Below are 16,139 nucleotides of genomic sequence, written 5' to 3' on the forward strand. Positions count from 1 at the left end.
TTGAGGTTTGGTTTGGAGTTAGAGGGTTTTTACAGCAACAGGTCCCCTTTCCCCAGATAAAATCTTCTCTAGTGGATCCGTATGTGACCAGTTTTCACCTATTACATCGAGTCAGAAACTTTTATCTGTGATGGACAGAAGTTGCCGTGTCCACGTGGCAAGAGGGTCACCACACGGGCAGCCTCACAGCAGCTGCCCTCCCTGCAGATCCTAGCTGCACAGAAATGCGTTGGCCTCACTGGCCGAGGCACAGAGTTCTCTGTGACCAAACAGCAGAGTGGTGTTTGCTCAAGACCTGAAAGCGTTGGTGTATCGTTTGAGTCCCTTGCTTGTGGGTCGCCAGCAGCCCGCCTGTTTAACTGCGAAGCCGCCACTGGGGCTGAGGACGCGGCACACTTGGGCGTCTGGCGTGGCTCTGTGTGATGTGGTCCTCGGGGTCAGTGGGGTCCCCCAGAAGCAGCACAGGCTGAAATGCTGCTCTTTGAACACCATCCTGGATTGTGTTTTCCCCTGTTACGGCTTGAACAGTTGCACTTGCCTTTTTGTCTTTTCACAGGTTCCCTCCAGCTTACTGCGCTCCAAGATCACCAAACCCAACGTGTACCACGAGTCCAAGCTGGTCGCCAAGGAGTACCAGGCTGCCAAGGCCTGTCTGTTCAGAGCCTTCATCAAGGCCGGGCTGGGCGCCTGGGTGGAGAAGCCCACGGAACAGGACCAGTTCTCACTCACACCCTGACGGCGTGCAGCGCAGCCCCAGCCTCACAGCCGGGCTGGGGCCGGTGTGGGTGTGCGGGCGCCGTCATGGGGGCAGGCGTGCGGTTCGGGGCGGGGGTGGGGTGGTGGGTGTGGGCTCGGGGTCCCGGTCCCCACCTGCATCTCAGCAGCAGCGTTTCCCCTCTGAGTCATCCAGTGACTGCTTTCAATCTCAGTTTACGTTTAGAAATTGAGTTCTACTAAGTAGGGCTTCCTGAAGTTTAGGAAAATAGAAATTACTTTGTGTGAAATTCTTGAATAATTTATTCAGAACTAGGAATGTGGTTTATAAAATAAGAAATAATTATGCCAGGTCACTCTTATGCCACATCGTTTTAAGTGCAAAGAGGCATTTCCATATGGAGGGCGCTAGGAAGTAGCGAGGAAGCTAGCCTAAGGAAACCGTCCCTGTCTGCCCGTGGCCCTTTCCCCCACAGTTGCTGCCCTCCCACAGAGGCTGATCTGCAGCACGGTGATCTGCTGGGTGGCCCCTGGGACCGTGGCCCAGGTCCTGCAGCCCCCTCTTCTAGAAGCTTCTGTACCCCTTGTTGGATCATATCCTGGAAAACCTCTCAGTAATCACAGGTCAAACGTGGCCGGTGAGCCTGGCCCTTCACTTGGGTTTTTTAAGCAGTGTTTAACTCTTAAGGACCAGAAGGAGTCTGCAGGCCGACCGCACAATAAATGGCCTAGGATTCCCTCTGGTCCCTCCTCTGAATCGTGTGGATGTGAACGACCATCCCAGAATCCTCGCAGGATGGAAATAGGATGAATTGCATAGATATTCACTCTTGGAAAATGCCACTGAGGGCATATTTTTAAATTATTCTTTCCCACTTTATCAAAGACGTGTTTGAAATATAAGAAGTGTTCAGGCTGAAAGCTAGCGAGACAGCGTGTCGCTCACGTGGTCTCGACCGGGGTTGGGTGTTGGTGTCACGGCAGGGAAGGGGGTGGTCTGGCGTCTGGGACACCCAGGACACGGGCCGGCACCCCACTGTGCAGGGACGAGCCCAGGCAGGCCGAGCCAGCGAGTCTGGGGTCGGGGCGGGCGGAGGGGCCTTGGGAGGCCATCCCCACTGAGCACAAAGTCCACACTGACTGCCTCCTGCTTCCACTCAGGACCCCGGAGGAGCTTCCCGCCCTTCGTGGGGTCAGTGCCAGCTCCTGGTCTTGGGGTGCTGTGGGTGAGAAGGCAGACCCCACTCCCCAGCCAAGTCCAGGAGTCAGACTGTGTGCCCAGGGGGCGTGTTGGGGGGAGTGTCCTCTATGGACTTAATAAGCAGGAGCAGGGTGGCCCTGGCCGTGACCCCTGTGCTCAGGGTGGGAGGTGGGGCTGAAGAGGGCTGGCCTCCAGGTGTCCCCTCGCACCACAGAGACGTTAGAGGGTGTGCCCTGTGGATGCATGCTGAGGGTGCTGTGCACACACGGGCTGACCGGGTTAAAGGACAGATCTTTGTCCTTTGAGACCCACACCTCCCTCTGCGGAGTGTGGCTTAGCCTGACCCTGCCAGCACAGGGGCCGGCAGGGCCTGCACACTCAGAAAAGACGTCTGTGAGCCCCTGCGTTTGTATTCTCGTCTCTATAGATGGTATTTTTTTCTAATGGGGAGTGGAAGATGGACTTAGTTTTTTAAAAATATGTGGATTTTGGTTACAAAGTCTAGAGGAACGGTGTTGCGCACACACAAGCTACCCTGCACGCCCGACCCCTCCCCACCCCCACCCCAGATAGTTGAATGCCTTATGTGCGGCTCCCCAGGGCCTCAGCCGGGTGCCACTGCCTCTCCCAGGCAGATCTGTGCCACCGGGCAGCACGGGCCTGGCACAGGGCTCCCGCCCCAAGAGTGCTCAGGCCTCGGGAGATGCTGGGGGGAAGGTGGCCAAGGTTCACAGGGGTAGGGGTTCAGGGAGCCCTGGGTGGGCAGGACCCCTGTGTGAGGCCAGGGGGAGGCGAGCCAGGGCAGGAGGCCAGCCCTGCTCCTGTAACAGGACAGCTGGACGCTGCTCATAGGCAGGAAGTCTCCAGCCCTATCATCCTGAGTGTGGCTAGTCTCCTCCATCTGTGTGTCTGTCTGTCTGTCTGTAGGCAGGAAAAGCAGGGCAAGCACCCCCTCAACCCCCAAAGACCAAAGAAATCAGGGAGCCCAACATCTTACACACCCCTCCCAGATGCCCACATGGCGTCACCATGGAGCTGTTCCCTTGAGTCCTTTACATCTAGGGTCCTTAATCTGGGCTTTAGAAACAGAGATTTGACGAAACCAAGAACTTGATCTTTTGAAAAAAATCTTACATTTTTGAGGATAGCTTGACCAGCGGGGATGGGAGGGGCTGTTTTGACTTGTTGGCTGAGCCTGGAGTGCTAATTCTCCCAAGACACTGGCCCCTCTTCAGTGCCCAGCCCAAGGGGCAGCTGTCCTGTGTTGTAGAAAAGTGAGCCAGGGCTCGTGGGGGTGGGGCCGAGGCAGGCCCCCCATCCTGGGTTCTCCAGCCCTCACCCCTGCTTGGGGTCAGGACACTGTACTCCTCCCTGCCGGTTGACTCTGAGTCTTAAAGGGGCTTTTCTTTTCTGTTTTGGAGATTTTTATTGTGATCAAAACGAGTTACTTTTATTTTAAAATGTACAAGCCAGCATTGTGTGAGATACACACTTCTCTGGAATTTGTTTCCTTGGAATAGTTTTGTTGCCCTCCAGACTGCAGAGCCCTTACTCTCCTCGTCTCGGGGCCAAGCCCTTGGGTCTCCTTGCTGGGCACGTCCCAGGAGCCACCGCCTACCCCTTTCCTCAAAACAGATGAAAAGGATGGATGTTCAGCATTTCCAGAATGCCTCACACCAATGTGTAAGGTCTGCCCCAATTATCACTTTGATCCGGCCTGAGAAATAAAGTGAGCTGGCACTCCCATCTCTAAATTCTTTGAAATCGGTGAATCTCTCAGAAGGTTTATTTTTCATCAAACCTATGCAGATGGTAAAAGCAGAGCGTGACTGTGTGGGTCCAGCCTTGTGAGTCCTGGGACCATCCCTCCCTCAGCAGCAGCCAGCCCGGGGTGCTGGGTTTTGTGTCCCCACAACTGGGAGCGGGGGGTGGGCACTCTCACTTAATCCCGACTCTGGGCTCCTGTTCCTGGCAGCATGTCTGCACCCCCTTGCTCAGGGTCTAGAGGGACGAGGCGCCCCGCCCCGCCCCCCAGCCAAGGACTCGTGTTTTGGCCACAGCTTGTGCTGACAGTGGATCAGGGGCGCAGCCGTGAGCAGTTTAAGGTGGTCTGTGGAGTGAGCCCCGAAAACGGTTTGCTTCTCCGACTTTGGGTTCTATGCTTTTAATTTTGTTCTAGAGTTCAGACACCTTCTATGAATGTAACTCAGCTGAGAACACTGTCACTAGGGCTCAGCCCTTGGTGTCCCCACGTCTCCACTAATGTCTAGGCCACACGTAACCCCCGCATGAGCTTCCTCCTGCACTGAGACCAGCCAGAACCGAGCATGAGACGCTGTCACTCAGACAGAGGGCATGAGATGTTCTCAATAAAACCATGTTTCACCACCACAGCCTTGCCCAGACTCTCTCTCCTCCTGGGTGTCCCCCTTCTTGCTTGGGAAGAGGTGTCAGGAGCAACACCTGCTGGGCCCTGCTCCCCGCCTGTGTCTGCTCTGAGTGCCTGCCCTGGGGTCAGCCCTCCGAGTCCAGTCCCCAAGTTCAGGGCAAAGGAGTGGACACTGCACAGCCACCCTGCTCCTACCCCGTCTGTTGGGGAGGAGGGGGACATGAGCCCACGTGGTAGGAGGCATGTGGAGGGACATGGATGGGGCAGCAAAGAGGGGCCACACTCCAGGGTGGTGCTGACAAGACCATCTGGGTGTTGGGGCCATGAGGTAGCCCCCTGGTCGCAATAATGTTCAGGGCTGGTGTTTTGGAAGGATGTTCCCAATAGAGTGGAAAACTGGCTGTAAAGCTAGTGTTGAAGTTCACAGTTGTGGAGATGCTTCATGGAAGGAGGGTACGCACAGAACAATCTGAAAGGACTGAGTCTGGTCACCGTGCGTGGATGACGGGATAGGAAGTTGTTTTCATTTGATTTTCCTTTTTAAAAAATCTGCCTTTGTCCAGCATTCCTACAATGACATGAAAAGCAAATAGGAAAAGTTTTTGGAAAGTGAACAGTCCCATGCAAATAAAAAGCAGCACTGTTAGAGACAAGTGGTTTGCTCTCTTTTGCGTCAGTTTTCATTGTTTCCATTTCTTTCCCCACAATAAAAGCAACGTTCAAATGAAGGTATGTGTCATCAGAAAGACCAATGACACTTCAGAGAAAAGGCTGGGAGCAGCCTCTTCTTCACAGGTTCAGTCCAGAGTCGTGGGGACTTCCTGTGGCTCCTTTAGAGAGGTGGCAAGACCCCGGGTTCTGTGATGGGGCTGAGCATCGTTCAGCTCACACGGAGCACACGTTCTCCAGCAGGAAAGGCTGAAAATCCGCTCCCAGGTTGGAAGCGGGTCTGGGGGCTACCTGAAGACTCGCTCGACTGCTGGACATCTGGGAAACCAGCTGCTTAGTAAGTTGCTGCTGCTGCTGCTAGGTCGCTTCAGTCATGTCTGACTCTGTGTGACCCCACAGACGGCCTCCTACCAGGCTCCTCTGTCCCTGGGATTCTCCAGGCAAGAATACTGGAGTGGGTTGCCATTTCCTTCTCCAATGCGTGAAAGTGAAAAGTCAAAGTGAAGTCGCTCAGTCGTGCCCAACTCTTCATGACCCCATGGACTGCAGCCTACCAGGCTCCTCTGTCACTGAGTCATTGTTAATATTAAAATCCAATTAATCACGTCATTAATAATTTCCTTACTAAAGACAGAAGGACCAGCCTGAGTGGTCCTGGGGCACTGGCCCAGCAGTGAAGCTACAGCATTCTGGGGAGAGGTGGAACCCAGCTGCTGTTTAAAGCCACACAATACGAGCTCACAGCTGTGTTGAGAACAAGATGCTGGATCCTCAGAGTTGTTGGCTCATCGTTGTGCCTGAGCCTCAGCCTGCTGGGCGCCCTCTGGGCCCTGGGGGAGGCTTGTACCTAAGACGCCCCCTCTTGGGCCTGGTTGGCCACCCTGCATTTCCCAGGCCCGAGAACGGGGTGCAGACGTGCAGATCACACTGAAGCATACCTGTTAGGTTGCAAGGGCCCCGGAATTGAGGATGGGTCGGTGCAGCCTCTGAAAGCTGTTATGAGAGGCATTGCTTGTCCCAGTCAGATGCGAGAGTGACAGTGACCCCTCTCTGGTCAGAACCACGGTCCCCGCACTACTGGCTCCGGATACGAGGGCACAGTGAGAACCCACCAGGTGTCTGTGGGGGCAGCAGGCCCCAGGACTTGCCAGATCATCATACTTTTTTATTGTTTATAAAGCATGGGCTGCTGTCTTCACAGTAAAATTCATGATTGGCTCTGGGCCGTGCAAGGGCCCTGAGCTGGGAGCGTCCACCTGTAGCCCTAAGCGCAAGGCTGCTGAGCTGGGGCACCCCCGCCCCGGTGCACCCCACCTCTCCCCACCCCTCAGTTCCCTGGGCTGTGGCCACTGAGGGCAGCTGTCAAGCAGCCACAGCACCCTGAGGAATGACCTGAATAGAGGACGTGTGATGAGTACAAGTATTTGATAATTAGAATGGAGACAGTGATTTAGACTCCATCACAGTTTATGTGCTAATATTTTCAAACAGCCCAAGAATTTCAAATGAGCTCAATTAACATTCTAAAATAGAAAATGTGAGAGCAAAGAAGAATTTGAAATAGTGAACATAATGGACTATCTCAATAAAAGAATGCATTTGCAATCAGAAAACTGATGGAAAAAGGAAGAGAGGAATGCTAAAATATTTGGACACTAGCAGCAGGGTATTGACATCTGGCTAATGGGGAGTCTGTGTCATTTGTCAGCATCACAAAGGCGCTGCTAGGATGCGCAGTGAAGTCTTTGCAGATGAACAAGTCTGGAACTTGCTTAGAAGAAAAAGCATAAGTGATGGGAAGGTCTAGATAAAACGTTATTGGCCAAACGTAGGAAATTGCTAGAGCTGACAGAAATTCACTACACTGTTCTTTCTGCTTTTATGTGTTTAAATTTTTTCCTCGGGTAGGAAACAGTGGGGCCAAAGTGAAAGTCAGCTATGTTTAGATAAAGTCCGGCCTCATGAACACGAGCTTCTCGTGAATACCGAATTCCTCCCCGCCTTAAATGATTTCAAGAGTCAAAAAAAAAAAAAAGAAACTACTCACTTCCCTACTCTTTTCTTATATGGATAAACTGAATATTCTTAAGTAACACTGCAGACATACATTGGAAAGTGCTAGCTATCAGACTGATTAGTTTTAGCAATGCATAACTTTCTTTTTCATTAAAAATGAAGGAGGCTTTGATCATGAATTAGTGAGGCAGGGCTTTTTTAAATGCTTTTTAGACTTAATTCTTACTTAGCCTTTAGCTCCTGGGAATAATGTTCAATACCAACATATACACATTTTTTGTCATCATTCTCCTCACTCAGTGTATAACCTGAACATTTGCCTACATACTTTCATTAAATTTTATGAGCTGAGTAAGGAAATCAGTATATAGACTGATTTTCTTTTAATGGCACATTATAAAGTGGGTCAATTAATTACATCATAGGTGTTCTAAATCTTGGCTTCACTGCCTTCAGACGTTTAAAGGTGTATCCTATAATTTTATTTCTCAGGATTTTCTTTTTGAAAATCGCTGGAAAATCATGTTAATGTTTTTATTTCAATCAGAAAACTGGCTCAGACCTGGTTGGACAGAAGGTAAGTCTAACTCAGTTCCCAGGCTTGACAAGGAGGGTCAGGCTGCGTGGCAGACATGGGCCATTAGGATCAGTAGAATGAAAATAATCTGCACCTCCAAGTTTTGGTGAAAATAGATTTAAAATAATGGAATGGCCAGAGCATTTTAATAAAATGTCAAATGGGCTAAAAAGCAATGAAGTGAACATTTGCACATTCCCAACCCTCTCAGAATGTATCAGGTCGAACAAAGGACCACCTGGTGATGGAGAATCACTATAAGCAGAGGTGAGGCTGTGCCAGTAAATGTCCCAGCAGTTGAGAATGACAGGGTAACACATCGTCTGACAGGTACAGAGTTTTGGATCCTTTGCTTTCAGAGCATTTGAATGAAAAGGTAACCTGGACGAGACCTGATAAAGCATTTTAAATGTTTTTATAATTTTTACTACAGATCACCTTCTGATGAAAGGATACTAGGTTGGCGTTCAATAAGCAGTTGAGGGACATTGCCATCGTGTATCACTGCCTCCTTCTCTGTGTATTCTGCAAAGTGTCGTGGCTTTACAGCTATTAAAAAAACACTAAGAGCGTAACTAAGACAGAGCTGGTCTTGTTGCAGGAGACTGCCCCTGATCCTTGCACCTGAGAACCATCTAGTTAGAAGAACAGTCCTCATCTCATTAAGGAATGCCTTTTACCTCAGATGTTGCTTTTGTGTGTAATCAGTTCAGTTCAGTCACTCAGTCATGTCCAGCTCTTTGCGACCCCATGGACTGCAGCACAACAAAATTCCCTGTCCATGACCAACTCCAAGAGCTTCTCAAACTCACGTTCATCGAGTGGGTGATGTCATCCAACCATCTCATCCTGTCGTCCCCTTCTTCTCCTGCCTTCAATCTTTCCCAGCATCATGATCTTTTCCAATGAGTCAGTCCTTCCCATCAGGTGGCCAAAGTATTGGAGCATCAGCTTCAACATCAATCCTTCTAATGAATATTTAGGACTGATTTCCTATACGATTGACTGGTTTGATCTTGCAGTCCAAAGGACTCTCAAGAGTCTTCTCCAACACCACAGTTCAAAAGCATCAATTCTTCAGCTGTCAGCTATCTTTATGGTCCAACTCTCACATCCATACATGACTACTGGAAAAACCATAGCCTTGACTAGATGGACCTTTGTTGGCAAAGTAACATCTCTGCTTTTTAATATGCTGTCTAGGTTCTTCATAGCTTTTCTTCCAAGGAGGAAACGTCTTTTAATTTCATGGCTGCAGACACCATCTGCAGTGATTTTGGAGCCCAAGAAAGTAACGTCTGTCACTGTTTCCATTGTTTCTCCATCTATTTGCCATGGAGTGATGGGACTGGATAACATGATCTTAGTTTTTTTGAATGTTGAGTTTTTGAGTTTTAAACCAGTTTTTTCACTCTTGTGTATCAGTTGCCTATCAGTGTTGTTATGTAGTTCCCCAGGCTCCTCTGTCCATGGAATTCTCAAGGCAAGAATACTAGAGTGGGTTGCCATTCCCTTCTCCAGTATGTATTTATGTTGTTTGAATAATTGTCACCTGAGAGTATTTAAAAAGAAATACAAATCCAGGAGATATTATTAATAAGTAGAATCTGGTGATCACAAAGAGGTGAAAAGGAAGGATAGGCAAAGAGGATAAAAGATGCTGGAAAGTCAGAGAGGAAAGTGGGTTGTGAACAGTCGAGGAACATGGTGGAGTGAAGAAGGTAGAAATGGATCATGGATGATGGTGGTGGCTGGTAAATGGTAGAAGGTAGATGGGCGGGATGTAATAGGTCCATGGTGGATGGTGTGTGGTAGAAAGTGGCTGGTGGGGGTGGTGGAAAATAGTGGTGTTCGATGGAAGGTGAATGGTGGAAGGTGACAGGAGGCAGGTGGATGGTAAAGTGTGGAAGGTGGAGGGTGATGGTGGAGGGTTGGTGGCAGGTAGACAATGAGTGGTCACAGGTGGAAGGTGATTCTTCTGGTTGAAGCTGAAAACTTATGTGGATGTGAGTAGTGGATATCATGTGATGGACAGTGAAATATGGGTTTTGGAAGGTGGAAGATGGGCAACGGAAGGTTGAGATTGTAGGTGACAAGTGGAAGGTGGATGGCTCAAGGTGAGTGGTGGCAGGTGGATAGATGGATGGTGTACAGTGAGTTTTGGGTGGTGACTGGTAGGTGATGTGTGGTGGCTAGTGGGTGGTAAATGTGGGTGGTGAAAGGTGAGCGGACGTCAGAGGACAGTGGAAGGTGAAAAATCAACAGTAGAAGGTGGTGAGTGGGGTTGGTAGGGAAAGGAAGATGGGTGGTGGAAAGTGAAGTAAGAGTGGAGGGGTGGTGGTGGAAGGTGGATAGTAGAGACTGGGGTTTGAATAATGGCGCGTGATGGTGGGAAGTGGATAGTGGGAAATGGATGGTGAGGTTACAGGGTTTTAGGTGGATGATCTATTGTGGATAGAGGATGTTGGGTGGTAAATGAATGGTGGATGTTGGGTGGTGGATGTGTGTGGTAAAAGGTGGGAAGTAACAGGCGGACTGGCAGACGTGGATGGAGGCTGGCAGATGGTGTGTGGTGGGTTTTGGAGGGTGGGTGGTGGGTGGTAATTGGGGAAACAAGTGTGGTGGAGTGTGGAATGTTGAAAGTGGAAAGCAAATGGCCAGTGGTGGAGGATGGGATGAAGAAAGTGAATCATGGGTGATGGGTGGGAGGTGGTGAAAGGTGGAATGTTGATGGTGGAAAGCAGGTGGTGGTGACTGATGGTTGCTGAAGAATAGTGAGGAGTAAGTTGTGGATGGTGGATGTGGAAGAGTGAGAGGTGGTGGGCTTTGGGAATTGACTGGGGGATGGTGGAACGTGGTTGTGGATATTGGAAGCTGAATTGTAGACCGTGGAACGTCAATGTTGATAACATAAAAATTCCAATTATAAGAACACATCCCAGGAACATAATCAGTGTTTGGACTAGATATGCCAAAAAAGAATATTTATTACAGAATTACTTGTTATAGCAGAAACCTAGAAATGTTACTGAAGGTCCAAACACAAAGGGACAGTTCAGTCCATTCAGAGGTAGGTTTAGGATGATGTTCTATGAGTAGGGGGAGTGCGAGGCCTTGGGGAGAGGGCGTGGACACCACTGGTGACTGGTGAAGCTGTTGCTATGGGAGACGTTAAAGGGGCTTGTTGCATCACTAAGGATACACTCATATGTGTGTGTGCATGGAACATACCTGCCAAGCATGGCTAATGATGGAACCCTCCATGAACTGAGGATTATAATTTAGCCAATTCAGAGAAATGATACTCACACCAGATGGATGATACAGATAGATAGATGATAGATAGACAGGCAGCAGATGTGAACACAAATACACATAAATGTATGTGTGTGCATATATAGATTTCTATATATTTTTATATAATATTTAACAATAAAAATTTTAAATACCCTTTATAATATTATCCAAAAACATAAAATACTAAGATAAATTTAAGAAAAGTTGTGTAGGGCATATAGAGTAAAAAATATAGTAAATGAACAAATACCTAATACATTAATTACAATAAACTATAATGGCAACCCACTGCAGTATTCTTGCCTGGAGAATCCCATGGAAGAGGAGCCTGGTGGAACTACAAAGCAGAGGGTCACAGAGAGTCAGACACAACTGAGAGACTGAGCTCAGACCCGCATGGTAAATATACTGAGATATATAAAATGGAACCCAAATTAATGGTAATCTATAGTATTTACATCATGAACTCCTTATTCCAAAATTCAGAATTAAATTGAAGAAAGTAGGGAAAACCTCTAGACCAGGTATGACATAAATCAAATCCCTTACGATTATACAGTGGAAGTGACAAATATATTCAAGGGATTAGATCTGATAGAGTGTCCTGAAGAACTATGGACAGAGGTTTGTAACATTCTACAGGAGGTGGTGATCAAAACCATCCCCAAGAGGAAGAAATGCAAAAAGGCAAAATGGTTGTCTGAGGAGGCCTTACAAATAAGAGAAAACAAGAGAAGTGAAAGGCAAAGGAGAAAAGGAAAGATATATCCATCTGAATGTAGAGTTCCAAAGAACAGCAAGGAAAGATAAGAAAGCCTTCCAAAGTGATCAATGCAAAAAAATAGAAGAAAACAATAGAATGGGAAAGACTAGAGATCTCCTCCAGAAAACCAGAGATACCAATCAAGGGAATGTTTCATGCAAAGATGGGCACAATAAAAGACAGAAATGGTACAAACCTAGCCAAAGCAGAGGATATTAAGAAGAGGTGGCAAGAATACACAAAAAAACTACAGAAAAAATAATGACGCAGATGACCACGATGGTGTGGTCACTCAGCTACAGCCAGACACCCTAGAGTGTGAAGTGTAGTGGGCCTTAGGAAGCGTCACTACAAACAAAGCTAGTGGAGGTGATGGAATTCCAGCTGAGCTATTGCAAACTCTAAAAGATGATGCTGTTAAAGTGCTGCACTCGATAGGCCAGCAAGCTTGAAAAAGTCAGCAGTGGCAACAGGTCTAGAAAAGGTCAGTTTTCATTCCAATCCCAAAGAAAGGCAATGCCAAACAATTTTCAAACTACCAACAATTGCACACATCTCACACGCTAGCATGGAGAAGGAAATGGCAGCCCACTCCAGTGTTCTTGCCTGGAGAATCCCATGGACGGAGAAGCCTGGTAGGCTGCCGTCTATGGGGTCACACAGAGTCGGACATGACTGAAGCGACTTGGCAGCACATGCTAGCAAAGTAATGCTCAAAATTCTCCAAGTGAGACTTCAACAGTACATGAACCGAGAACTGCCAGATGTTCAAGCTGGAACCGGAGATCAAATTACCAACATCTGCTAGATAATAGAAAAAGTAAGAGAATTCCAGAAAAACATCCATTTCAGCTTCATTGACTCTGCTAAAGCCTTTAGCTGTGTGGATCACAAGAAACTGTGGAAAATTCTTCAAGAGATGGGACTACCAGACCACCTTATCTGCCTCCTGAGAAGTCTGTATGCAGATCAAGAATCAACAGAGGACATGTGGAACCACAGACTGGTTCCTAATTGGGAAAGGAGTACATCAAGGCTGTATACTGTCACCTTGCATATTTAACTTATATGCAGAGTACATCATGTGAAATTCCGGACTGGATGAATCACAAGCTGGAATTAGGATTGCTGGGAGAAATAGCAAAACCTCAGATACCCAGATGACACCACCCTTATGGTGGAAAGCAAAGAGGAACTGAAGAGCCTCTTGATGAAGGTGAAAGAGGAGAGTGAAAAGGCTGGCTTAAAACTCAACATTCAGAAAACTAAGATCATAGTATCCAGTCCCATCACTTCATGGCAAATAGATGGGGAAACCATGGAAACAGTGAGAGACTTTATTTTCTTGGGCTCCAAAATCACTGCAGATGTTGAGTGCAGCCATTAAATTAAAAGATGCTTGCTCCTTGGAAGAAAACCTATGATGAACCTAGACACCATATTAAAAAGCAGAAACATCACTTTACCGATAAGGGTCCATATAGTTAAAGCTATGGTTTTTCCAGTCGTCTTGTATGGATGTGAGAGTTGGACCATGAAGAAAGCTGAGCACCTAAAAATTGATGCTTTTGAATTGTGGTGTTGGAGAAGACTATTGAGCGTCCCTTGGACTGCAAGGAGATCCAACCAGCCAATCCTAAAGGAAATTAACCCTGAATATTCATTGGAAGGACTTATGCTGAAGTGAAGCTGAAGCTCCAATACTTTGCCACCTGTTGTGAAGAACTAACTAATTGGAAAAGACCCTGATCTGAGAAAGATTGAACTCAGGAAGAGAAGGGGTCGACAGAGGATGAGATGGTTGGATGGCATAACCGACCTGATGAACATGAGTTTTGGAACAAGCTCTGAGAGACGGTGAAGGACAGGGAAGCCTGTGCTGCAGCCTGTGGGGTCACAAAGAGTCGGACATGACTGAGTGACTGAACTTTGGAGTTTACAGGATTGGACACAACATTTCTATGATGTCGGTTTGCTTCAAATTTACCTGTAGAAGGAATGCCACCCTCAAGCACCAAACAAGCTTCTGAAAAATTATATTAAATTCAAAATCCCTAGAGTAGCCAATAGAAGTTAATAAGGAACAAACTTGGAGAAATTATAATACATTAACTGACTTCCAGGTTTAATGCAAAGCTTCAGTAGTAACAACAGCACTGTGTTAGTTAAAAAGAACAGACAAAAAAAGGATCAACGGAATCAATAGAAACCAGAAATAAACCAAGCCATCTGCTGATCACAGAGATCAGGACAGAAGTGAGTGTCCAAGGCCAGCTTCCCCAAGGATGACTATGCATCCGAGATTCCTGACGTTGCTCTGAGATGGTCTGTGTCCTCAGGACTGTGTGGATCCAGGGGAGAGCGGAGCTTCTGGGAGGAAAGCTTGGTCAACTGACCTGCTCATCTTACACACCAGCTCCGCCAGGCTCCTCCTGCCTCCAGTATGTTTGTGGCTGCCCTTGAGGAGAAATGTCCCTGCCCATCATTCCCCCTTCCTGCTCCATCATCTTCTAAAGATCATGTTATTCCTGCCTGGTCCCAAACTGAGGATCTCCAGGGAGAAGAGAAGGGTCAGACCCAGACCAGAACCTGGGAATCAGGCCCTGCTTGGCAACAAGCTCTCAGGGGGTCCCTGTGGCCTAAGGTGTGGGAAGCACTGCAGAGAACTCTTGCTCCTCCATCACTACCTAGCTCGGGCCAGCCCCTCCAGGGAGCGCTCCCTGAATCCTCCCTCCATTTCACTGCTCAGACAGATGAAGAACCGGGCAGTTCCAGCAGTAAGGGTACAGGCCCACTCGAGGACACTTGGGTGCCCGGGTCTGTCTCCTCCTAGGCCGTGCAAGTGCAGGAGGAAGCCTGGTCCACCCTGGCCCCTGAGGAGTGCCACACGGGCTGCACTCAGCAGGCAGGAGAACCCCCTCAAGAGGCCTCACCTGCATCCAGCCCCTGCTCCTATCCTGGGAGGCCCCATGTGGGAGTTCCTGGGAGGTGAGACCTGATGGCAGGATGTGGGGCGGCAGGAGCCCCATGAGTCCAGATGGACAGATTCAGCTCACTGTCCTCTGTCCCCAGGAAAAGCTCTCACAGGCCTCCCCTCCTTCTCCAGGGCTTCCCAAGGCCCCCCACAGACATGGTACTTGGGTTCCTTAGGACCCGATGACAACAGGGCCCTTAGAAAGCTCTGGGTCATCCCATTCCCCTCTGACACCACAAACCCCACCGGCCTCCTCCTCCATCCTGTGATGACCACCCGAGGGCCACCCAGCACTCCCTGCAGACCCAAGAGGGCTCTCCCCCGACTCCTGCCCCTACATTCCACTCTTTCCACCCCCACAGGGGTCTGCAGGGAACAGCCATCACCCCACTTCCCTCAACTCCCTGCCCAGGGCTGCCCCTCTATGGTGGGGTCTCAGCCCTAGAGGACCTGCTTGGGAGCAAGAGGCCCTGCCCTTCCCCTAACCCAGGTCACCTTTGCCACATTTCCAGCCCCAGACACCGAATCTAAGGCATTCCCACTCCTGCACCCTGCTTGGGACGCTGTGCCCCTGGCTTCCAGGCAGACTCGCCCTGCCGCAGATGGACAGCAGCACTAATGTCCGCCGGTGGGGGCTGGCCACCCCGCTGGGCAGCTGGTGGACGAGTCGGGGGAGCAGATGGGACCGTCTCTTCCTTGGTTCCTTTCCTCCCGAGAGCTAGACACTTGGTCCCCTGGACCATGCACCTGGGTGACGTTTTCGTGCCCGGATTCAACACCCAGGACAGTGCTGGGGACACTGGAGGAGCCCGGAATGTTAACTGAACAGACGGATGGAAATAACACCCGCAGCCCACACACACACCCTGATCCAGGACACTGCAGTGTGAGGCTCACTCCCCGCGCCCCCCGGCATCCACTATGGCCTGGCCTGCCCCAAGGCTCCCCTCTGCCGGCACCAGCCCGGTCTAGGGCACCATCCACTGCTCCTGCATCAATGTGGGGACAGCACCCAGGTGGGGGCCCTTTCCGTGCTCCTGACAAGCCCCTCCCCAGAGCAAACCACACCTCTTCCCCTCCTCCCTCCATGCCCAGGGCAGGGACAGCTTCCCTGCTGACCCCTGGAGGCCTGTCCTTGGTCCTTCCCTCCTTCCTGCCACCGCTCAGGACACAGCCTCAAAAAGAAGACTTTTAGAAAGTCTTCTTTTACATTTTTCAGGTACATGACACACGTAACAGGGTCTAATACCTGTCTTGTGAAGGGTGTATGTGTGCGTGAGTATGGCATCAAAATAAAACTTGTGGATTTGAGTGCGTATATTCAGAAAAGTTGAACGAAAATATGATCTTAAACAAAGCAACAAAGATTAAAAAGAAATTAGGCGTGAAACCGTAGCTGCAAAATCTTAGCTTTTTCTAATCTGTGAATTAAGAATAAATTACAAGTGAAGACTAAACTAATACAAATATTAAGTAGTTTGCCTAGCTTTTTCCTAATCTATGAAGTAGGAGTAAATTAGGAGTGAAGATTAAACTAAT

At 49.0% G+C, this 16,139-nt stretch overlaps 1 protein-coding gene across 5 annotated transcripts in view; it reads left to right on the forward strand.

The window, feature by feature from the left end:
* ADARB1 (adenosine deaminase RNA specific B1) overlaps positions 1-4,957 on the forward strand; it is a 116,780-nt gene extending 111,823 nt beyond the window's left edge. For all 5 annotated transcript variants that reach the window (XM_061423483.1, XM_061423520.1, XM_061423488.1 and 2 more), the window contains one exon: positions 557-4,957. In XM_061423483.1, the coding sequence (XP_061279467.1) occupies positions 557-957 (401 nt within the window). In that variant the 3' untranslated portion in view covers positions 958-4,957. The remainder of the gene's footprint in view (positions 1-556) is intronic.
* Positions 4,958-16,139: the final 11,182 nt, after the last annotated feature.

Source organism: Bos javanicus, chromosome 1 (assembly GCF_032452875.1).
Source record: "Bos javanicus breed banteng chromosome 1, ARS-OSU_banteng_1.0, whole genome shotgun sequence".
Lineage (NCBI taxonomy): Eukaryota > Metazoa > Chordata > Mammalia > Artiodactyla > Bovidae > Bos > Bos javanicus.